The 24,414-nt window shown below is 42.5% G+C and overlaps 1 protein-coding gene across 1 annotated transcript; it reads right to left on the bottom strand.

Moving 5' to 3' along the window:
* Positions 1-802: 802 nt before the first annotated feature.
* SH2B1 (SH2B adaptor protein 1) lies at positions 803-15,175 on the bottom strand. Its single transcript, XM_087947550.1, is given in 11 exon segments — positions 803-1,957; positions 4,628-4,736; positions 5,007-5,178; positions 5,336-5,535; positions 5,538-5,561; positions 5,885-6,073; positions 8,795-8,901; positions 9,615-9,706; positions 10,689-10,790; positions 10,922-11,847; positions 14,853-15,175. Coding segments are annotated over 10 exon segments (1,863 nt in total). The 5' UTR covers positions 11,771-11,847; positions 14,853-15,175; the 3' UTR covers positions 803-1,938.
* Between the last annotated feature and the right edge of the window lie 9,239 nt (positions 15,176-24,414).

Below are 24,414 nucleotides of genomic sequence, written 5' to 3'. Positions count from 1 at the left end.
GAATTGTGTTGTTCTTACAGATTTACCCCCCTTGCAGAACAAAGAAATTGGAGAGGGATTTCAAGAGAGTAAACTGTTCTTATACAGATTGAAAGCAATGTCATCACAATCTCTCCTTTGTCTGACCTTTTCTCCCACCTCTGCAGGGGAGATCGGAGAGGAAACGATTTCAAAAAGGAAAACTGAGTTGTTCTCCTACATACTGACATCCTGGCAGCAGGAAAGGGTCAGGCAAGTGAGAGATTGCCTACAGAAATCACTTACTTTTTTTCATTCCACCACCCATTAGAGCAGAGACTGGAGAGAAACAGATTTCAAGAGACCACCGTAAGCTGCTTACACAAAACATCTGCAGCATTCAAACCACAGACTGTGATGCAATCCCATTACTTTCAAGGCAATAAGATGGTACTCCAGCATTTGGGGAGTGGTTAGGAGGCAAACAAAACAAGCAAAAACGAAAATCAAACCAAAGGTGTGAAACTAACTTGTCTTGTTTCTTTCTGACCAAAAAGCAATTGTAGTGATGTGACCTTGTGGTCACCCTAGGGATCACTTCGCTTAGTGGCGTAATTGCTGATCCCAATTAGGTCTTTAAGCAACTACAATAAATGTAAAGTAATATCTTCACTTGATTCCATATTTGCCAATCAAGGCAGGAAAATTAGTTCAAAACAAAAGGATACCTGACAAATATTCATTTTACCCCAAAATAAGCTACTCCCCCCCTCCTCGCCTGTCAGATTTTATTCATTTTACTTACTATATTTTTTCTTTAAAAAGTTCACTTTAAAAAGGTAGAATGTTTCCTTTATTTATTTTTATACAAACTCCCCCCCCCCCATAAACAAAACACAGAACTGTATCCCAGAATAATTAAAAAAGGGACAGAAAAAAATTGAAAAGGCAGGGAGGGGGCCTGAGCAGTCCAACTAGTCCACAGTAGAAAAATAAATCTTAAAAGAGGAGAAGGAAGGGAGCATAGAGAATAAGAGGAAAAGGACAGTCTCCCCAAAGGTGTATTTCATAGCATGATGTGATTCCCTGGGGTATAGACTGCTTAATAAGTCACCAGTTCTCATCATTTGGGGAAGGGGAAGGAAGCAGAGAAAAGAATATAAATATATATTTAAATGGGGGGGGGGAAGCAGCCAACTTTTCCCCACGAAGAGAAACTGTGAGGGGAAAGGATTACATTCAGAAACTCCATACATTCACCAAGAAAGGCAAGGGTACAAATGATGGAAGTCAACATTTATCCTGGAGCTACAACCACTCTCATTTCCTCCAGGTAGTGTTTCTTGTGGACTATCCAACTGCAGAGGCTTGAAGAAAGGGAGAGGGTATGAGGAGGAGGAGGAGGAAAGAGGGAAAGGACAGGCCAATTTCTCAACAACCCAAACAGGACCAAAAGTAGTGCAGACTAAGGGGTTGAAAGCCGATAGCAGAACCCCAAGAGGGCCATGTACCTAGATTGGGTGGGGAGAGCGGGTAAGCAAAAGTGAGGCTCCCTCCATACCCAGGGAAAGAGGGCAAGAAGAACTGAGGGGGATGAGGTCCATCCCCACCTCAAAGATTTCTCAAGGAAGGTCTAGAAGTCTGTTGGGTGTTCAAGCCCATCTGGTACCTATGGTCAACATCAGATCTTCCATCTAGTAATAGTTAGAGCAAAAGGGCTTGTTCCCTTATAATTATTATTATTATTATTTTTCACATCACCACTGTGTTCAAACAAATGAGTACTGGTTGTTCACAGCCCTGGCTCGCCCTTCTGACTCTTCTGGCAGAGGAAGGGATCCAACTCTCACAGATGCTCCCTCATCCACCTCCGGCTCCATCTGAGCTTCCTCTTCACTCTGCCCTTTAGACTCTGGCAATCCATGGTCCAGAGGAGCATGAGATGGCCGGGCTGGAGGAAGAGGAGGTGGCAGTGGCAGGTTACGAGAGATGCTCGGCTCTGTGGAGGGAGAGAAGAGACAGATGGACAGACAGAGAGATAGATGGTCTGGAATTAAAGCAGGAAAAGAGAATAAACACTGAGAACTAGTATTATTTCAGCAAGACACTCTTCATGAACAGATTCAGCATCCGCTATGTTACGGTATCCAAACCTTGTCAAATGCAATCATTCAGGAATTAATAAAGGAGAGTATTTGTAGTTCAGGGTTGACATGAGAGGTCTTTGGTGCTCTCTGAGCTTGTTGTTTTCTTACAGATATTTCATTACTCAAATTAGGTAACTAGCACTGTTGATGTTACCTACTTTGGATAATGAAATGTTTGCAAGAAAACAAGCAAGCTCAGAAAGCACCAAGGACCCCTTATTTAGGATTTGTCTGGGAATGGTTTTATTTTATTGATTTGGTTTCTAAAACTTGTTTTTTTGGGAGGTGTAGCCCCTGAATAAAATCAAGTTACTATTGTTGAAAGACTATATAAAGACAGGGGTTGATTACCATACCTTGCGGCTGTGCTCCACATTTAAAAAAAGCTGTACCAAAATAGGTGTTTTCTATAATCCATTATAATATGCAAAATTGGCTTAAAGCGTTCTGTTTCTGCATAAAGTCAGTTTAAATCATTTGTAGGCAATCCTTTGGTTAGGCAAGTTCCTATTCCAGGAACCTTGTGCAAACTGATTATACTGGATTGCACACTTTGCACATGCACAAAAGTACGATAGTTTTACACATGTGCAAAAACAGGTGCATTATGTTTTGAACTCTATTCTTAGTATCAGGTTTATTTAAGCCAGAATTTATGTGGGCCAGAAATTGTTTGAACTAGATTATTAATAGGGCTATTACCTACTCAAAACAATCTTACCTATTTAATTTTAGGTGTTTTTACTGTCAGTCTACAGTTGTTGCATTTTAAGGATATAAAGCTCTTTGAACTATCATTCAACAAGATGAAATCGTAGGGTATTGTAACATTTTAGATTTTTTTCTTATTTGATAGATACCATTCAGAGACTGCAATTGAAAATATTAATAGAAAAAGATTAATAATTATGGAGAGTTGGAAGGTATGATAAAAGCAGCATTGAAATTCCTATCCATTAGTCTATACTATCGTGTCCCAACCTCAGAACTTTAAGAGGTGTGGACTTCAACTCCCAGAATTCCATAACTGTCTGGCTGAGGAATTCTGGGAGTTGCAGTCCATACTTCTTAAAGTTGATAAAGTTGAGAAACAATGCTCTATACATTTCTCACAGAATATTGGCAACATACTGTGAAACCAGCATTAGAACATTATTTTCCAATGAAGTGAAAATTTCATATATTCCTAAAATTTGAAGGGATTCTTCATGTGTTTTATACTGGCAATATTAGATAATACATTCATTAAACTACTTTAAGAATGGTTACAGAGATGGTATTTAGCAGGTTCTGACCATTTCTGGAGAACAGGTAGCGGAAATTTTGAATAGTTTGGAGAACTGGCAAATACCACCTCTGTCAAGAGATTTTACAGTATTCTTTCCCTGCCATACCTACCAAACCACGCCCACAGAACCGGTAGTAAAAAAAATTTAATTCCACCACTGAATGGTTACATATACCAGGTGAACCCATAATGATTTGTCTTGTCCAGGTATGCCATAAAATTCCAACCTATATATTTAATGCTGAATATTCTGTTTAAAGCTAGAAAAACTAATATTTTTAAGAACATAAATATTTAGACTCTGTTACAAATGTCATGTGATATTTTAGATATATGTTGTACCTTTCTTTTTTTCTCCTCTACAAAACAATACCTATGTAATATACAGTACCTACTTTATCTCTATAACATATTTGGGAGCTATAAGACTTTTCAATTATGGACACCTTCCTGTGCTTCATAGTGGGGACAAAGTTTAGGGCAATCATGCTGGCCATTTTTCACTCTCAGTTGCCCTAATAAATTTTTCTCCAACCTAGAATTTATTTGATGTCTTGGATTATAACTCTCATTAAGACCAAGCAAATGGCGAAAACAGTCTAACCCAAACCATCTTGAAGGATCTGATTGGTGGAAAACTGGTTTAATAGTATTCTTCATGTTACATTATAACTTTACCCCGGAGGTGGGGTTGTTATCAGAGAGACAAATATCACCAGATTCAAAATTGTTTCAGCCATTTGAATAAGTAAATGTCTAGAAGAAAGGAGTAAAAGAGGCAGAAGTACTATTATTTGGAGTTTGGGTAGATAATCTTTAACTTTGGGCTGTCTATCACAAGTGAGGCTTTTCTGCAGAGTTTTATTATATCTAATACAATTGAATTATAGAATGAGTTGCCCAAATGATAATTGAAATAATAGTTCTAAGATCTCACTCTGCAGAATGCTAGAAGGTGCCTTATGCCAAACCAGACTATGGTTCCATTTGGTTAGAGAAACTATCAGTGACTCTTCAGGGTTCTGTTCAGAAGCCTTTCTTAGTCCTACCTGGAAATGCCAGAAGAAGCCCCTGAAATCTCTTCCCTGCCTCCTGGTGTCAGACACAGTGGATGGCGTAGACACTTCATTCACATGACCCATGGATAGCGATGGCTATGGCGTGGGGGCCGTGACACACGCACACACACGGTCATATCCCTGCCTTCCTCCTGTGGTACCTATTGCACACTTACACGCAGTCACCCGCGGAGGCAGCAGCAAGGATGGAGATGAGGTTGGGGGGCGAGTCAGGGTCCCCACTGAACCCAGACACTGGCGCTCGGCTCCCAGCCCGGTCCCGGCCTGTGACAGAGATGCCCACATCAGAAATAGGGATTGGGGATGAGGAAGAGAGGGAGCAGTGAACATGGGGATGAATGGGTTTATCCTCCCTCCTGCAACATGCATGCCGCATAGGGCTGGAAAAGACTGAATGGACAAGGAGTGGGGCAACAAAGGAGAGGCAGATTGGAACAACAATGGAAAAAGACGGAGGGAGATGGAGCATGATATGGACTAGCAATAATGTCTATGCTCTTTCCACCCCGTGGCTCCATTTCATCCTACACTCACCATGCAGCCTTTGTGAAGCAACCACGTAGCTGACAAGCGTCACATCACTGGAGCCCCCTGATTCGAGGGGGATGGGATGGACCCGAAAATGCTCCAGCATGTCAAAAATAGTCTGGAACCAGAGATGCTGAACACGGCACTGCCCTTCTTCATTCAAGGAGAGACGCAGATGCTAGGGTTGGAAAAGAAAGCTGGGTGAAAAACTACTGCTGAACCAGAGTCCAGCCTATCCTGTCCCAAAGCCTCTAAGTCTTGAGGCAACATGGGAGACAAAGAAATCTAATAAATAAAATAAGCACCATTTGATAGATTCCTCCTGCTACACTCACCTTGGCTTTCCCCTGGAAGTTGAAGGTCAGGACGTATTCACCCCGCCGTGTCTCACTTTGACGCACTAAGAAGACGCCATGGCTGTTTGCTCCTCCTGCTAACACCAACTGGGCAGCTTTGAGACGGGACAGGGTGCCATGGAACCATGGGTATTCAGAGAGTGGGTGCTCAGTGTCACCAAGACTACCTCCACCGGGTCGGGTTCCCCTTGGAAAAGGAAGGAACCTGAGCAAGGAGAAAAGCAACGGAAGACAGCCAAACTTCACTTTGGATCTTGTTTCCACAACATTCAACCCAAGAAGATACTGAGGTTGCGTGGCACAAGGGAAACCTTGGCCAGATGGCATACAATTTCAGAGGTTATCTCTGAAAAATAAAGTTCAGGCTAAGTGATACAAACCCTGCCCACTTTGGGCTTGTCCATAGGGATTGCCAACTACTGTTTTTCCTCCACCATTATGTCATCCCTAATCGGAAGTCCGGGGGAATTCCTCTGGTCCTCCTCAAATCTAGACTAAGCACCAACTCATCCTACTTTAAAGTGATACCTGTGGTTTCAGGAGTTTCAGGGAAAGTTGTATGGAGGAAGCCAGTGGAAAATTGCCCTTCATTGACTGGCACCCGAGGCAGCAGCTGAGGAGGAGGCAGCTCCATTGAATCAAAGTGTGAGGCAGCAATAGAGACTGAGCTGGGAGAAATGGAGGCTGAGGGGCGTTCCATCAGTCCACCATAGGCACCTGGGAAAGGAAACATTACAAGCTGGGCTTAGCTGGAAAATCAAAAAAATAGGAAGCTCACTTCCCTTTATTCAGGATACTACTTATAAGCACTGTGTGCGTAGAGCTCGAAATATTGTTAGAGACCCCATACACCTGCTTCATGGTCTGTTTTTGTTGCTCCCCTCTGGGTTTCAAAGTATTTATAGAAGGACTACTAGATTCTGTAACAGCTTTGTTCCTTATGCCACTCGTCTTTTAAATTTGCAGGATTTTCTTTTTTCGCCATGTATATGTACACATTTGAACTAGACTGTGATGTTTTTCTGTGTCATATACGTGTGTGTAAGTGGGTATATGTATAATGGTTATCTTTTGAGAGCAGAATGCAACCAAATTTCATTTTAATGTTTGATGATTAGTGTACATTTAAAATGACAATAAAGTTTCTGTTTTATTCCATTCCATTCTATACATGATTACAATGAGTTGAAACAGACAAGAAATACTGAATATGAATACGTCTAGATCCTTCCTTAGACTTTCTTAATGCCTCATTTTTTCATTTATGCTTTTCAGTCAGAGAGAAAAATCTTCCTTCTCAATCCATGCTACTACCTTATATTTCTTCTCTCTCTTATACAGGTAGTCCTTGACTTACCACCATTCGTTTAGTGACTGTTCAGTTTCAATGGCAGCAAAAAAGTGACTTACAACTGATTCTTGCATTTACAACCGATGCAGTGTCCTCACCGTGATGGCATCAAACTTTGGGTGCTTGGCAACTAGACTGTATTGACCCCACTTGCAGCCTCCTGGAGTCATGTGAACACCATTTGTGGCCTTCCTAACCAACTTGTAGCGAGTAAAATTAATGGAAGAAGCAAGATTCACTTAATGACTGTGTGATTCTTTTAATAATTGCAGTGATTGTTTAACAACTGTAGTAAAAAAAGGTGGTAAAATTGGGCATAACTCACTTAACAACCACTTTGCTTAGCAACAGAAATTCTGCTCTCACCTGTAGTAATAAGACGAGGACTATAGGTAGTCCTCAACTTACAATCACAATTGAGCCCAAAATTTATGTTGCTAAGTGAGAAATTTGTTAAGTGAGTATTGCCCCGTTTTATGACTTTTCTTGCCACATTTTTTTAAGAGAATCACTGCAGTTGCTAAATTAGTAACACGGTTGTTACGTGAATCCTGTTCCATTTTCTAAAAACCAGGTCATTTCCTCTTCCAAGGTTCATAACTGCACTTTGTACCTATACGCTATTCCCAAAGGAGGTGAGGTGTCTTTGCCATCTCAAAATAGCACACGGTTTGTTTTTAAATCTACAGCAAACGGAAGCACTAGCTGACTGTGGCAGATTCTGAAAAAAGTTAAGAAAGGCCAGAGCTGATTATTACTTGGCTGGGAGACCACCAGGAAACTCTACAGTTGCAGGCTTGATTGGAAGTTGGAGACAACCATGGAAAAATACTTCTATATTGTTGCCAATATAGCATGGTTTTTTAAATTTTTACCTATTTTTCTTGAGAAATTAGTAGTGTTTATCAAAATTTTATTTGGTTTTCTTTTCATAAATATCAAATCCTGGATTTAATACTAATTTACATTTTCTCATGTGCTTATCTTGAATGTTGTGCCTTAAAGCTATTTTTGGTATAATGTGTAAAAAAAGCCATACTAAATAAATTTTAATGGTGAGCAGTTATTGCTGGATTGCCACAGCATCCTAGAACGTACAGATTCAATTGAGATTTACTGACTCAAGCTCACACAATCAACTTCTTATATGCCTGAGATTTGAACTCTGGTCTCCCCAGTTCTGATTTTAGAGTCACACCCTATGGTGACTCCACCTATATTTTAAACAATCTAGAAAAATATTCTTGGTTAAAAAGAAACCTGAAGTTTTTAATTAAAAAAAAGTCCATCCAATATTTAAATGGCTTAGGATAAATTTCTATGGGCTGGTATCTTTGCTTAGTGTAGCTGGTAATCTGATCTAGACAGAAGTTCAGAAGGCTATTATAATACTTCCTCTATTTAAGACACTCCTCAGCTTCACATTAGTCAATTATTTATATGTCATTTTTCAATCAATGTTCACTGTTATTTTAATTTAGTCAACCCCAGAAAGCAAAGTCAGGCAAAGGAATGGAAAAAACCCACCCTAGTTTCATTATTGATACTAATGAAATAGTGACTTTGGTTCCAGCAAGCCTATATAGCTAGACCTATCAGATACAGATAGTCTCAATTTACAACTGGAGGCCTGTACAGATCCATGGCAAAAGGCTTTGCAAACAGAGGGATGGCTTCTCCATTTGCAAAACTTTTTGCCACGGATTTTATTCAGGGCTTGGTTCACATGAGATCAGTAGCGCAAGATATTGCAATACTTTAGGCCTTTGTTCTCCACAATTGCACTGAAGCAGGTAAAAGAACCGAGGACTTACTAAATCATCACAAGGTGAGTTTCCACAGGTCTAAGTGGGAATGATTGCTTTGATGCTGCAACATTTGTAATTCAGGACTGTGTTATAAGTACTTGGGAGTTTATGTTGTAACTTCAAATGGGCACTAAGTGAACTGTCGTAACCTGAGGATTACCTGTATTCTAATACAAACAGACTGACTGCACACAAAGACATCATTGGAAAGCCTGTTTGTATTTACCAAGAGATTAACAAGGAATAACAGTGTGGGTATATGTTGTGCTGAATACACACCTTGACTGAGTTGTTCATTGCTCTCACTTGGCACCATGGGAAGTTCCCGGCTGGGCATGCTATCTGAGTGATTCATGCATGGCTGCTCCAGGCTATCAGTACTTTCTCTGTGGAGACAAGTAGCATTAGCAATGTTTCCATAGTCCAAGGCCACATATATCTAACCATATGATGTTGGCCATGGCAAAGAAAGATTCTACTTCTTGTTATATCAATCAAGTCACACTATGCACCTGATAAAGTGCTCACTAGTATTTAAGCCTTTTAATAAAAGATATTATTTAGAAAAGAGTAAAAAGTTAAGATAACCTGGAGCTCTTATCCGATTGCTTGTTTAAAAGAGTAAGAATTGTGTACCTGTTCCATAGCCATCCAAACCTCAGGGTTGCACCACCACTGTTCAATTAAGATATAGTAAGAACATTATTGTTAATACCTGCATATCTGTTCTCTCTCTCACTCTTACCCTAATCTTCCTTCTATAAGCTGTCATGAGAAATTGTTTCATATAAAACTGGATAATGAATCATATTGTTTGTTATTATGTCCTGGTCTGTGTAGAAAAAACCAAGCCAGCATTACCAATAATGAGAGATGATAAAGTTGTTGTCTAAACATCTGAACAGTTGCACATTTTTCACATCTGGTCTATTTTATAGAACTAGCAACTCTACAGAGGGAACGTCTCAGTCTCCCATCATGTTTTTGTTAGGCCATATCACTCTTCTCTCTTTACTTGTTGACTGAATCTGGGACTTTAAACCTGTACATGTATTCCACCACTGAGCTGTGGCCTTTCTTGATGTTTAGATTAACTTACCCCAGGCCCATGCATTCTTGAATGTCAGCCAACCATGATCGCATCTGCAGTGAGTCAACAGTCTCAAGGATATACTCCAAGGAACTTGATAGCTTGGAAAAAGGGGAAAAATAATAAATACCCAACATTCTAAGATGAGTTTTATTCTAATGCCCCATTTCCCTCTGAAAGGATGAACTCGAATCAGTGAGGATAGACTTGAAAAACACCCAACTGAGTTGAATTGAATGAAGACCTGATCTCCATCCCATTCATTTCTTAGCTCTCTCAGTTTTGGCTTTAGTACAGCTTTTAATAATATTTCAATCTGTGTAGTTTTATTGTTTTAATTATTTTTACTTTCAGACTACCCAGAGTCATTTAGCAGGGGAGACAGGTGGCATAAAAATGTAATAAATAAATAAAAAATAAATTTTCAAGAATTATGCATGCACGTAAGCACAATTCAAATCCAAGGGCTTAATCCATCTGTTCCTATCTTAAGGTGGTTACATACACAGACAAAATATCAAGAACTTCATCTCTGGCTTTTGATAGAAGAGCTCCAACACTAATCAAAATCAGCAACCAAAAAGATATTTTAGCAGCTGATTACTCCTCCCTTCATTCAGCTTTGAATTCTTTGCTAGATGCATTTGTGGTTATCTGCTTGAATTCCCAATGGTTTTAAAATTTAAGAATTACTGAGAACCCAAATCCCTTTCATCAACATGCATATTCTCCATCATTTAAGAAATCTCTTTATATACAAAAGGGTAGATGGATTCCTCTCCTCCCAAAGACACAAAAAAAATTTGGAAGGAGTAAATCTGCTCAGAAATATCACCACTGCCAAATGTAAAAAACATTGTTAAAGAGGGAAGATAGAAAGGACCATTAATTTTCTTTAATGAAAATGCAAGAGGCAAGAAGCAGACAACTGCTAAAAACAAACTCCAGCCCGAGGTTAGTGATGGATTCTGATTCAACAGAAGAGGAAATTCAATTCTACACATCCCTTGGCTATAAATACATAACTACTAAGGTTGCAATTATTACCAAATTTTAACTGTACCCCATCAATCTTTTTCTGACCTTCAGCACAAAAGTGTTCTCTTTGTCTGGCATCTCCAGTGGAGTTGTTGTTCGTACATCCATTACACAGGAACAAGCAATGCTGACCCGTGGCTTTGTTGCCTAATGGTTGGGGTAGAAAAAAAAAAAAAGACCGTTGTAATGATATTCTCAAGGCCTAAATTAGGAATCCCAAACTTTTGACTTCTCCCCATGACTCTTTTCTTGCCTGAGCACAATGACTCATTGCTTACCTTTGGTGGGATGTAGAACTCCAGCAGGTAACCCTCCCCTTCTCCCTTCCCTGCTTTGCGCAGGAGAAGACGGCATTTCTGCCAGCGTGTCCTACTGCCCCCGCCTGACCCATCATCAGCCACAATATAGTTCAGTAGGCCTTCCCGGCGCACACTAGCCAGTTCGACTCGGAGAGCGGCTGGAGAGGCTTTGTTGAGTCGAAGACGTTCAAATCGGTGAGTCCAACGCTCTGAGTCACCGCCCCCTGAAGAATTGGAATTACTGTTGGCTCCAGTGGGTGTCCCATCTCCACCACCAGAGGATTCAGCCGAGGTCTTCCACTGCAGAATGCCACGTACGCTACCTCGGACACTGCGGCTAACACTGCGCAAAGAAAAGCGCTTCTTCAGCTTTGGCTTTGTAGCGGTAACGGCTGCCACACCAGAAACATCTTCAGAGCTGCGGGACTGACTGCTAGAGAGACCAGAGGGTGGGCCCAATGGAGGCTCCACAGGGGAAGCCACTGAGGAGTCACTGCAGGTCTCCGAGAGGTCCCGTGCAGAAGAACAACCAGTGAAAGGAGCGATGTCACAGCGGGGTGGCGAGTCACTGGTGTAAGCCCGGCTCACCTCAGCCTCAAAATGTTCTAGGAAGTGCTCTGCAAAGCGGTGTGAGAAAGCAGCTTCAGCTCCTGGGGTGGCAAACTGGGGGTTCTCACCAAGAAAAGTCCGGAAACGACGGGCAAAATCAACTGCAGCAGCGCGAGCATGGACTTCACAGAATTCCCGCCAACCCAAGGAGGGGAGAGAGGCAGGTTCTCCCACCATCCCTCCCTCAACTGGTGATAATGGCAGTGCGCTTCCGTTCATGACCACCCAGGTAGGGCTAGGTAACAATACATCCAGTGCCAGGATTGGATTGCTATTGGTATCAGTGGCCTTGTGACCTGAAGAGGGAGAAACAGAAGAGTTATTATAAGCTATCGGGTAGAAACCATCTGCATAAATAATGTCATTTCAGGGATTTTTTTAACGAACCGTTTCCTTTTCATGCATGTTTCTTATTAATCAACAGAGGGTTGTTGATTTTTTTGTCTTTGTTTGATTGAGCACTATACCCCTAACAGCTTTACACTTCTGAGCATTTCACACATGCTTAAAGGCTTAAGATATCAGTCTTAAAAACCAAAATAATAGAAGTCAGAGTATTTTAAAAAATGACATAATGAAGAGAGCCACTTTTCCATCAGAAACATAATTGTAAGAATCTGTGGAAACAAGGCACGAACAATTGTGTAAAAGAATGATGTAAAGCTTGTACATTTTGGGATAGCAGAAGCAATGTTGTCTAGATAACTGGGCTAGCTAAAAATAAGCACTGTTCCTTAGTGAAAGCACAGCTAAATATTATTTTCTAGACAAAATAAATTCTCAGAGGCAAGTATCACCCTATATTTATTGTATGGATGAGGGGTGATTGGGTCACAATGGCGTAATAAATCTTACCATCAAGACTGAACCATCATACTTCTGTATAATTAATACAGGAAAAAACAAAGATTGGTAAATATAAATTGCAGTACATTGGCAAGTTTCCATTAGATGAATGCCGGATATTGAGACTTCCAAAGAATGCTGAGACCAAATACATTATAGGGTGATCTTAATTTGCAAGATATTGCATTTTGGATAAAAATGCATACTCCTGAAAATTATACTTCTTTTGCAAATTTAAATACATCTGTTGAAATGGTATTTCTAACAAATTTAAGATTCAGTCAACCATCCCCTAAAATAGATAAAAGATTATGCTTAAGTACCTCATGAACATATGCAGTGTAGTTCTTATTATAGTATTTCCCATGCTTGAAATCATTTTTACACAGAGCGCCTGCATATCAAGGGAAAAACTTTTAATGTTTTATATGGAGGGAGTTTTCAGTCTAAGCATGTCTTTTCAAACCAGTGACCTATTTGTATTTTCAAAATGTCAAAACCTCAAAAAAAGAACTACCATCAACTGTCAACTCATTTGGTAAAACATACATCTATAAAGGTTTCACGCAAGAACCTAACTCTTTCCACAGTATAGCTAACTCTCAAAAGCTATTTGTATAATTATGCAATTAAATCTTTTCATGTTCTTTGAGACTAGTCAAAATGTTGTGTTCTCACAAAAGAGAACATACTTATTATCTCTGTTCTCCCTTAGGAACAGCTTAGGTCACTTTATTAATTTTTATCCCATCATTGTTATTTTTGGAAGTAACTCAAAGCAGCGAACATACCTAAAACTCCTTCCTACTATTTTCCCCCACAACAATCATATGAGGTAGGTTGGGCTGAGAAAGAACATCAATGGCCCCAAGTTGAGTCAGCTTTCATGGCTAACGCAGGACTAGAATAATTGATTATATTCAATAGAACCTGAACTATTTTATAATCTACTAGCTCGATACCCGTGCTTCGCTATGAAACTATGTGATCGGGCTTGGTTTTTGGAGAGGAAAATAAGGGGGGAAAATTCTGCCTCTGACTATCAGCATCCATCAGTGTTCATCTGGCTAGCATCCTGTCAGTGTTTGAGAGAGTTGAGAGCTGTTTGGAAACTGAAACAGTATTTGCAAGGAGACAGCAAGGAGCCTGGGTGTGGCTTAGCTCAACTGTTCTGTACTAAAGCTGCTTGGTGCTGTGAAACTGAAACTAAAACTCCTCTCCTCTGCTTGTGTTTTGCATTTGGAACAGATTTCTTTTCAGTTGGGGAGGGGGAGCTAGAACTCCTTAGCATCAGAGTGTATAATACACAAAATAGTAATACTCTGATGGTCATTTCGAAAAATCCTCTCCTAGAAGCCAAGAGGAACATACATGCCAAAGTTTCAAGTTTGTAGACTTTATGGTTCTGGAGATTCTGTGATGATGCGTAAATGGTATTTCGCTTTTATATATATAGATTCTCTAGACCAGGGCTGTCAAACTTACGGCCTGCAGCCCAGATGCGTCATGTGCTGGCAACACGCATGCCCAGTTTGGTGAAGGGGGAAAGTCGCGATACATCATATGACAATGCCATGACAATACAAGTTTGACACCATTGCTCAAACCTTTGGTTTTTTAAAATGAAAGTAGATACTATCCAGTTCAGCAAACATGCTGAATCATCCTTGAAATGTGCATTTCTTTGAACATGGATCAGCATAAGTAGGAAAACATATATCTAATGAAGAACAAAATAAATGTTGTGGGATGGTCCTGCCTATATAAAGAAAGGTCCTACAACTGAAATTTTCTTGTGGCAATATCTTTTAGGCATGTAACCAAGGACTTAGAAATGCCATTAAATACATGGGATTGTGGGGGGGTTTTGCATGAAAAACAAAAGCTCTGAGATGCAGTACTTTTTCCGAGGTTTAGGCATTAGAGCAAAAATTGACAGACGAGCAACACCACTAGCTAAAGATATTGGAGCGGAAGAAGCTTATCTGCAAGCAATAATGTGCAGACTGGAAACGCGGGAGTTGCTTGTCACATGCATTTCAAAGAAAGGGCGTTACACTCCGTAAAGACCTCCTGCATCGGAGTGAACCGATTCACATGACGTGGCTCCTTTCTCGTTACGCTCCTGCTGACGGGAAAAGCCCCGCACGCTGCTGCTGCTGCTGCTTGCGCGCTTCAGAACCTGCCCGCGCGGTTGTTTGGTGGGAAGCCGCTTGATTGACGAGTATCACTGTCGTACGTTGAGCTAGCCTGCGAAGTAAAAGAAACCCCCCCACACACACACCTCCAGACCCTGGACCTAGCAACCCAAGACATCCCACTTGAGGGAGGGACGGGGAGAGAAGACGAGCCTTCTCAAGGGCGGACATGGGAGCCGAACGGAGGGGAAACGGTCTCCGTGCGACCGGGAATAAGAAAAGGGGCCTCGGTTCGGCTGGGCGCATCTGTCACTCACCATCTCGGCCTTGGGTTCCTTCCAGGAGAAAGGGTTTGTCTGTCCCCCTATCTCACTCTCACTGGCTTTCTTGCACTATTTCCGCTTCCGGGTTTGTTTATTTATTTATTTTTTTGGTCGTCGGTGTCAATTGTTTTCCTGTTTTCATTTCCGTCTTCGTCATCAACTCAGAGGAAAAAAAGGCCGAAGCGACGAAAACAACGAGCTTTACCATAGAGAGTAAATGGACCCGGCTAGAAGGGTCACTGGAAATTCAGAGACTCTGTTAACGTAAGCTGTTCTCCGTTGGACGCTGCGTCCAAATCGTTACCATGGCGGCCCGTGACGTAGATTGACGAACGCTCGTGGGACGCGGAGAGAGTAGGGGAGTTCTTTGGTAGTGAGCGTCTTGCTTCGGTTGCTCGGGCAACGATATATGCGGAACTCTCCGCCTTTCCGCAATTCCCCGAATGGTAACTAGGAAGTACTGTAAACGCCACGCCATACACATTGTTCTTATACCAAGGCTGGAAGTGCTTGTATGCGACTTTTGAGCATATGCAGAGTGCTTTCTCTAAGGAAAACCTTCTGTCAACCTACACTGTGGAATTTTCACACCAAAAAGGCTAATTCCAAACCTGGCCATCTATCCTTTTCCCCCTCCCCACTTTTTTATGATCCACGCTTCAATTTGAGAGTCCATTTATAGCCAGATTCACTTAACCATATTACTATCTTAACAACTGCAGTAAGCCACTAAACAACTGTGGTAAGATAGGTCATAAAATGGGGCAAAATTCACTTAACAAGTGTCTCACTTAGCAACATAAGTTTTGGCTTCAATTGTGATCATAAGTTGAGGACTATCTTTATGTTCTGATAATGTCAGTGTTCAGCATAGCATCCAGAACCAGTCAGTCACAGGGGAAGCAGGAAGCCAGGGTGAACTGTGCGAGGGAGAAATTTTAAGAAGGTGTAGCAGCACCGTGTAACAGCACAACTCAGTGGCCATGGAAAAGCATTAGAAAACTGCCTTCCGCCAAAAATTTGTGTAGGGACAGAATCTCCCTCCTGCGATCTCTACACCAAGAGCTGGGAAATGCAAGGAGACCCTCTTGATAGTCGGCAGTATACAGGTGGGGCTGATGAGAATATGAGACTGATATGAGCCAAAGATCTGTACTCTGGCTCCGCATCAGCCAGGCATAGTTTCATTTTTGGATACTATCTTGCATTTACACCCAGGGGTGAGATTCTACCGGTTTAGACCGGTTCTATAGAACTGGTTATTATGATTCTGCGCAGTTCAGAGAACCAGCAAATCGCACCACTGGCTGGCCCCGCCCCTCTCCACCTACCCCTTCGTTCCCCGCCCAGTCAGTCCTTATCACGCATGCGCAATATGGCTGCCTGTAGTCTGCTTTTGCCCACCCGCCATGCCAGCCATTGCTCCCTGCCTTCGTGATCGGTGAGTGAGGTTTTGCAAGCAAGCCCCAATCGCCTACCTGTTGATGCTAGTCACCTTTCCTCCCGCACTTGCCTTTTGCCACCGCTGCCAGTCACCTTCACCCCCTGACTTGTCTTCTCTGGAGAGCACATGGAGCAGTTTTGTGTCGGCTCCGGCAGGTCAGCGGTTGCTTCTCTCCCCTGCTGGTCTAGAACGAGAGTCTCTTTCCCAGCACAGCAAAATTTAGTTTTGGGTCCTGCAAGTCCCCATCAGGAAACGGTTCCGGGCAGCAGAGAAGCAGACAAGTTGAATCCTGTTCTTTTCTGCTACCTGGAGCCATTTCCTGAAGGGATGGGGACTTGCAGAACACAAAGCAGCAACTCCCAGTTGCTAAAGTAAATTTTGCTGTGCTGCACAAAATGGTTTCCCAGGGTCCCGAGGGCCGTCCTCCCAGAGCGCTGCCACCGCCAATCTGAAGCTCCCCTTTGGGATGGATCAGTAAGTTCTTGCTTTGTTCCCCAGGAACGGCTCCGTCATGGAGGGCTGTGTATTTGGGCAAGGTGCTTTCTGTCAGGTATCCTGCCTCGCATGGGGCAACGGGAGGAGGAAGTGTGTGGTGGGGAAGGCTGTCTGCAGTTCTTGCAGCCACAGTCTGGAATCCTGGGGTGTCTGCAAACTTGCATTTGTATGAGGTCAGACCTCCACGGCTGCACTGGCTGGGAAGACATTTGCCCCATGTGACACTGCTCACCTGTCTGGCCAGTGTGTCAGAAGAGAGGGAGGAAGAAAAACTTGGCAAGTCTTCCCCTTCTTGGGGAGAGCATGGACATGTGAGGCTGGGACCTTCTGTGCATGGGCGAGTCCCTCTGGCGCCATGCAGACATAATGTGTGCACGGCCTGCTCTGTGTGTATGCCTGAGAAGGAGGAGAAGAGTTGGCGAACTTTTCTTCCTCCCTTCACAGCACAGCTGCCGCAGCCTGTCCCTTTAAGGTACCTCAACGTGGGGTGGTGGTGAGCGGCGACCATAAAGAGATAGCCAGGCCACAGGCACTGTCTTCCAAGCAACTCTGCTGAGAAGGGAAGGGAAGAAGAAAAGTTCGGCAACTCTTCTCCTTCTCGGGTAGAGCGTGCACATACGGTGCCGGGAGGATCTTCTGCAAGAAGTCGGCATGTGGGTGAGTCCCACCAGCACCGTGAGATGCGTGACTATTTGCTCTGTATGTATGAGGCCGAGAAGGAGGAGGGAAGCAGCCAGATTGAATATTGTTAGTGTGGCTGCAGAGAAGCAGGAGGCAGCTGCCAGCGATGCCCTCATGTGAAGATGTTGGGAGCAGGGAGGCTTGACCCCCTCAGGAGCCGTGAAGCGCTCACCACCCCTCTGACACCCACCAAGTCTCCTCCCAATGCGCTTCTCTTCCTCCTCACCGGAAGCGTTATTTTTGGGGAGACTGCAGGATTGCCCCACTCCCTGCCAGCCATCTGGTATTCAGTACTGGTTTGTCAGATTACCATCACCCAGCACCAGTTCATATGTTCCTTCCCCCCCCCCCCAGGGACAGGGAGAGGGAGGGAGGGAGGGAAAGAGAGAGAGAAGAGACAGAGAGAGAGAGAGAGAGAGAGATGAGAGAGAGAGAAAGAGATGAGAAACAGAGAGATGAGAAAGAGGGGAGGGAGAAAGAAAAGAGATGAGAAAGAGAAAGAAAAAGTGATGAGAAAGAGAGATGAGACTGATGAGAAAGAGAGGGAGAAAGAAAAAGAGAGATGAGAGAGAAAGATGAGGGGAGGAGAAAGAAAGAGACACACATAGAAAGAGATCTGTTTAAAAGAAAATAGAAAAATGGCTCTTTGAGTGTTTAAGATTGCATACCCGGGTTAGGCAAACACCATGGTTGTTAAGTGAACCTTCTGGTCATTAAGAGAACAGTGGTTGTTAAAAAAGTCCCTTTTCCCTAATGGGCATTTTTAACTGGAAACCAAAAGGAATTGTTGGAAACTGGAAAAAAACTAGAAAACCTAAGTCACATGACTGTGGGATGTTGTAACTGGTCATAAGAGTGTATGTGTGTGCGTGCGTGCGTGTGTGCATGGCTATCAAAACTCCAAAAACAGGTCAAGTAGCTCTGGGGAGGTCAGTCATAAATTAGAACACTTGCTAAGCAACTGGCCATTAAGCGAGGACCACGTATATTTGGTTCACCAGTCACATGGCCACTAGCCATGCCTACCCGTCATCACATGACCACCTAGCCATACCAATTCGTCACATGACCACCAAGCCACATCCACAAATAAGGCCACACCCACAGAACCAGTTATTAAGAAATTTGAATCCCACCCGTTTATGCCTGAGGCAGAACAGCTGCCACTGCTACGTAGCTGAATATCACCACCTGCCAGAGTGCCATTATTGCCAAAATAAATTTTTGTAAGAGAGGGAGGGAGAGAGGGAGAGGGCGGGGGACACCAGCAAGGTGTGAAATGCCACTTTAACCACTACATCAAGCTGGCATATACTGTCTCCCCTGTTTTGTCCATATATTTATTAATTTTTACTTTTATTTAGAAAATTTATATTGCCATCTACTCGCACATGGTAACTCAAGGCGGCTTACAGGAATATAAAAACACCATATAAAAGAAAAAATAATAAAAAGAAAAGTAATAAAATAATAACCCCACATCCCGGTAAAAGCACACATTCATACTAGCCATTTAATGTGCTCCATCCCGCTCTGGGTTCTCCACGTTTGCTGATAGAACCACGTCTTCAGTGCCTTCCAAAAGAGTGTTAAGGTGGGGGGCAGTCTAATCTCTAGTGGGATAATGTTCCAGAGAGAGGAAGCCACCACAGAGAAGACCCTTCTTCTGGGTCCCACCAGATGTATTGCCTTAGGGGACCGGACCCATAACATTCTTTGACTCCCCACTCTAGTGGGTTAGGTAGATGTGACCAGCAAGCGATAGTCCCTCGGATTACCTGGTCCCAAGACATGAAAGGCTTTAAAAGTGACAACCAGCACCTTGAATTGCACCCAGAAGCAAATTGGCAACCAATGCAGTTCCTGCAGGAGAGATGATACATGTACACACTGAGGTCTGCACAAAACTATGCGAGCTGCTGATTCCAAGTAGCGTCTGCAACTCCTTCACAGCTAAGAAGACCCTCTCACAGCTGCACTAACTCCCAGTCCCAAGACAGCTTAGCACTACCTTCCATACCAACTTAATGTAGGTATGGGATGGGTGCTGCTTTTATTTTAGGGGTGTTCCCTATCTCAGGGTCCCCAACCGCCGGTCCAGCGGACGGTACCGGGCATGGAACAAGCCTTACCGGGCCGCTGGTTGCTGGGCGCCGCCATCTTTTTGGTAAAAAAGCAATTTTTCGTCAAAAAGATGGCGGCGCCGCGCTTGGTGAGCTTTTCGGGTAGAAAGCCATTTCTACCCGAAAAGCTCACCAGAAGCGCTAGCGCCTCATTTTTGACGAAAAATCACTTCTGGTGACGTCACCGAAGTGATTTTTTGTCAAAAAGATGGCGGCGCCAGCTGACGCCGGAACCGGGCCGCGGCGCCCAGCTGACGCCGGAACCGGGCCGCGGCGTCGAAAAGGTTGGGGATCCCTGCCCTATCTGACTTACATCTTCATTGGACAGAACACTTTCTTGGATTCTAGTGCATGTCTGCCCAAATGGGATGGTTTAGGCCTTATCCCCCTTTATATGCCCCTTCCCACTGTTACAATTCTAATTCAGTGTGTATTGCCTCAGCTCTTCCTGAACAATTGCCTATTGCTCTTCTTATGATTGCCAGGCTGCTCTGGGGAGATATTTTGTACACGCTGGAATCCCTTAGTACATACCATACGCTTCCAGAGAAAATCCTACACTAGACTCAACCTGCCTTCTTCAGATTTATCAACAAAAATGTTGTATGGATTAGCTGCTTAGCTTCTGCAGATTTCTGCCTCCCACCCATGCCTTGCCAAATGCAGGCCAAGTGACCAAAATATGCCCCTGCTGATCTGCCAGCTACTCAACTAAGAAACATTTCAATAGGATGTACATCATGCATTTCATCCTTGCCACCTTCTTCCCCCTCTTTCTAAAATCTGATTCATTATTCCACTCCTGCACTCAAACATCCTGTTTTCATTGAGTGAGCAGAGACTGGAGAGACCGCTGTCCTGAATCAGCCTGTTGTTGCTCATTATTTGGGATTCCACATTGCTTCCTGGATCTTAGTATTTCCTTAGCAGTGTTTGGGAAGCTAAAACAAATGTGGTTCAGTGGGTTTCATAAACTCAGCCAAATAAGCGTGTTTTAGAATTCACATGGCATGCATAATTCATAGCTTCAGGCAAAAATGCTGAAATCAACATGCTAGGTCTGTGTTGGTGAACCAATGCCATGTCAGAAGTGGCACACAGAACCATTTCCCCCAGCATGTGAGAGGTTTCCTGGAAGAGCCCCACTTCGCATGCATGTGCGCGCCACCGCCCAACAGCTGATTGTCTGGTATATAGTGCACATGCGCAGGGGGTGGAGGGGGTATATGCAGGAGTTGCACACGCATGCGCAGACACATGGCGTGCAAGGAGTTGCATGCGCAGATGCGCAGCACGAGGGGGGTCGCACACGCATGTGCAGGGGGCATGAGGGAGCCAGCATGCATTGCCTTCTGGGTGCTGGCATGCGAGCAAGCGCAAGTGAGCACGCGCACAATTATCGGCATGGGAGCTGAAAAAGGTTAGCCACCATTGTGCTAGGTCAAGATGATACAAATTATATTATGACAACATGATGAATATAGAGTAGTGTTATGATGAATATGCCTAAAATTTGAAAGTGACATATCAGCTGTGTTTTTAAGAAGAGATCTGCATAAAGGTCCATATGAGTTTTGGAAACTCAACTTTTTGAAAAAAAAGTTCTCCATTTATGTTGCTGTGGAAACCAAAGCATCATTTTTTATGAGATGCTACCGTATTTCTTGCTTGAATACTGGAAAAAATAGACAATGTTTTCTAAAAAGATCAGAATCATATCATACCAGTTCCACAGGTCCAGATAATGTCTAATGTAAAATGGACTTCCGGCGGTGATGCCTTGGTGAAAGGGTGAAGGGAGAGCGGTCTCCTTCTCTGGATCCTGTTTTTTCACTTTTGGGGACCTTTCAGGGCATGAGAAGCCTTGAGAGCCAAGCGAAGAAGAGGGGAAGCCCGGAAGACGGCGAGGCAAAATGCGATCGCCAGGTGGCAAGAAGGGAAACCCATGAAAACCTGAAGTGAAAGTTTCTGTCATTTTATTATGGCAGACCCGAGGCCATGGCTGAATCGTGAATGAGGAGGAAGTGAGAAGATTATCAACAGAAAGTGTCATTGATGTTAAAATCCCAAAGTTGCAACCATGATGATTTGCCAAAAGTTTGAACTTGTTTCCAAGAAAAAAAAAGAGCTCCGGTGAGGGGGGATAACCCCATAGTACAGGCGGCGAGACAGTAAAAAGAGCTGTGATTCAGCACCTTTTACAGATGGAAAGAGACTGAAGGAGAGGGGGTATAAGTTGGAAGTGAATGGTTCTAGGAAGCTGAAAGGTGGAGATTGAAATAAGACGAGAACTGGTGGGAGAAGAAGAAAATCCAGAGAAGCCAGAGGAGGAGGTGGCGAAAAGAAGGTGATAAGGGAGAGACGATTGACTTCTCTCTGCTTCTTGGATGGAGGGTGATTACGAGACCAACGTGGTGAGTGGAGAAGGAGAAAGTGAAATCCGATCGGAATGTGAGCGTGATATGAAGGAAAGAAAAGAAAGTCTTGGAAGGAAGGAGGAGGTGAAGTGGGAGTGGAGAGATGTTGAAAGGATCAGAAGGAAAGTTGGGACGACAGAGGTGAGAAAGGCGAGACACGAAGAAAGGAGTGACTGAGCAATTTTCAAGCAGAAGGAGATGGCAGGACATTAATGGGAGCAGAGAAGAAGAAAATTTGGCAGAGAGTGGGCTGAAAGAGACGATGAAGGAGGATTGGAAAGAAACGGAGAAGATACGAGTGGAGTCATAAAGAGAGAGACTTGGAGGGAGTAGTAGAAAGACAAAGCGGAAGAGAGGAAAATGGAAAACGGTTTGGACTGAGACGGTGAGATCGGAGAGAAAAGAAAAGGAAATCTTTGAGTGAGGTATATTAACTGTAAACTTTAAAGATAACAAAATAGGCTGGTATTGAAATATAAGTTTGATTTATATGATTAACATGAGCTGTATGACTTGTATGATTTGAATGTATTTGTCTATTAGAGCACTGTTTTAAGGAGATTGTGGGTATAAGAAATCAAAAAGGAGGCTTTCTCCTTCTTTAATTTGAAATAACTTGATGGTATAGTTATCTTGATTAATAGGATTATTGGGTTAAGGAACGTAGTGAAAAATAATCTTAGAGTAGGATATTAAGAGTTTAAGAAGAATATATATTGTTGTGAGTATAGAGAATCTAAACCTTGACCCCTCTTTTATTGTATAAAGGAGAAACTACAATACACTGTGTATAGAAAGAAACAGAAAAGGGGTGTTTGAATAAGATATATAGAGATACATGCAGATATAGATCTTTCAATTGACAAATACCTGACTACTGGATTACAGCTCTAAGTTAAATGTGAATTAAGAAACTAAAAAGGGGAGCTTTTGTCTCCTTCTCTATTGGGGTGATATTTGAGGTTATAATTACTTTGATTAAGTATTGTATATTGAACTAAGGAAATATAGTGATAAATAAGTTTTGATTACACCATTAAGAGATTAAGGGGACTGTATATCTAGGTGATTATACATAAACGGAAATTAGATTCCCCCTTTTATTATAGATAAAAGGGAAAAAAGAATAAATTTAATACTTTGTGCATAAGGAAACGCAGGAGGGCTTTGAGTAGGATATTGTTAGATATATAGTGATATTGACTTTGAGATAGAGAAAGGGATAACAAGTGGTGCTAACTATATATAAGTATAATAAAGAGATTTGAAAAGAAAAAGGAATAAATTGAAAGTAAGAGATTAGTTTAAAATATATTGTAAAGGAGATAATAAATAGGTAGAAATAAATAGAGCTTGAAAATAAGACAAGTGCCATGACATCAGCCTGGAGAATGGCAAAGAAGACAACATCTAGTCCAACATTGACAATTACATCACCGGCCGGTCAAAAGGCAATTGAAGGAATGTCAGGGGCAGAAAAACAAACTGTAGCCAATATGCAAACAATACAGGCTTTGTTAATGACCATTCAAGAAATCATGCTTAAAATGCAAGATCAACAGATAAAAACGCAAGAGAATATTTCGCAAAATCATATGGAATTGAAAGGCAATATTAATAAATTAGAAGACAAAGTTGATACTATACAGCAAACAATGCAAAAGAATGAGCAGAAACAAGAAGAAGTGGAACTTAGAACAGTACAAAATGAAAAGAAACTGGAACTAATGGACAACAGGATGATGACAATAAATAAAAGATTAGAAGAACAGATTATCCACCTAGAGATGGACCGCGCTGCCTATTACTTGAGGTTTCAAAATATCATTGAAAGTAGAGATGAAGATCTGAATGTGCTTATGGCAGAATTACTTGCGCCAGTTTTACAAAGGGAGACCCGAGAGATCCTGCTAGAAATCAACGAGGCCTATAGAGTTCAAACGAGTTACGCTTGACGTAACAGGTTACCCAGGGAAGTCCACATGCAATTTGTCAGGAAACAAGTACGTGACATAATATACAAGATAATGCGAGATGAACCATTGGTTTATAAAGATAAAGAAGTGCAAACCCTGAAGCAGGTTCCCAAGAAGGTGCGCGAACAGAGAAAAGATTATAAGTTTTTGGCAACACAACTTATCCAGAAGAACATAATGTTTAATGGTTAATTCCAGAAGGCTTGTTGGTAACATGGCAGGAAAAGAGGATCAGGATAGATAACTTAGACAAGGTGCAAGATTTCTATGAGCAGATTGGAGGAACAGAAGAAGAAAGCAGCGGTAGAGAGGAGCTAGATACAGAAAGCCAAGAACGACTGCAGCAAGATATAGGAGCCCTAGAACAAAAAGGAGAGAACAAGGAGGAGACAGAAGGAAGAAGATTAAGAACACGCCCGC

The sequence above is a fragment of the Notechis scutatus genome, chromosome Z (assembly GCF_049901735.1).
Source record: "Notechis scutatus isolate UNSWTSFEM ecotype Mainland chromosome Z, rNotScu1.2, whole genome shotgun sequence".
NCBI classification, from domain to species: Eukaryota; Metazoa; Chordata; class Lepidosauria; order Squamata; family Elapidae; genus Notechis; species Notechis scutatus.
The sequence above is the reverse complement of the archived record's forward strand: the minus strand, read 5'-3'. Positions and strand labels throughout refer to the sequence as shown.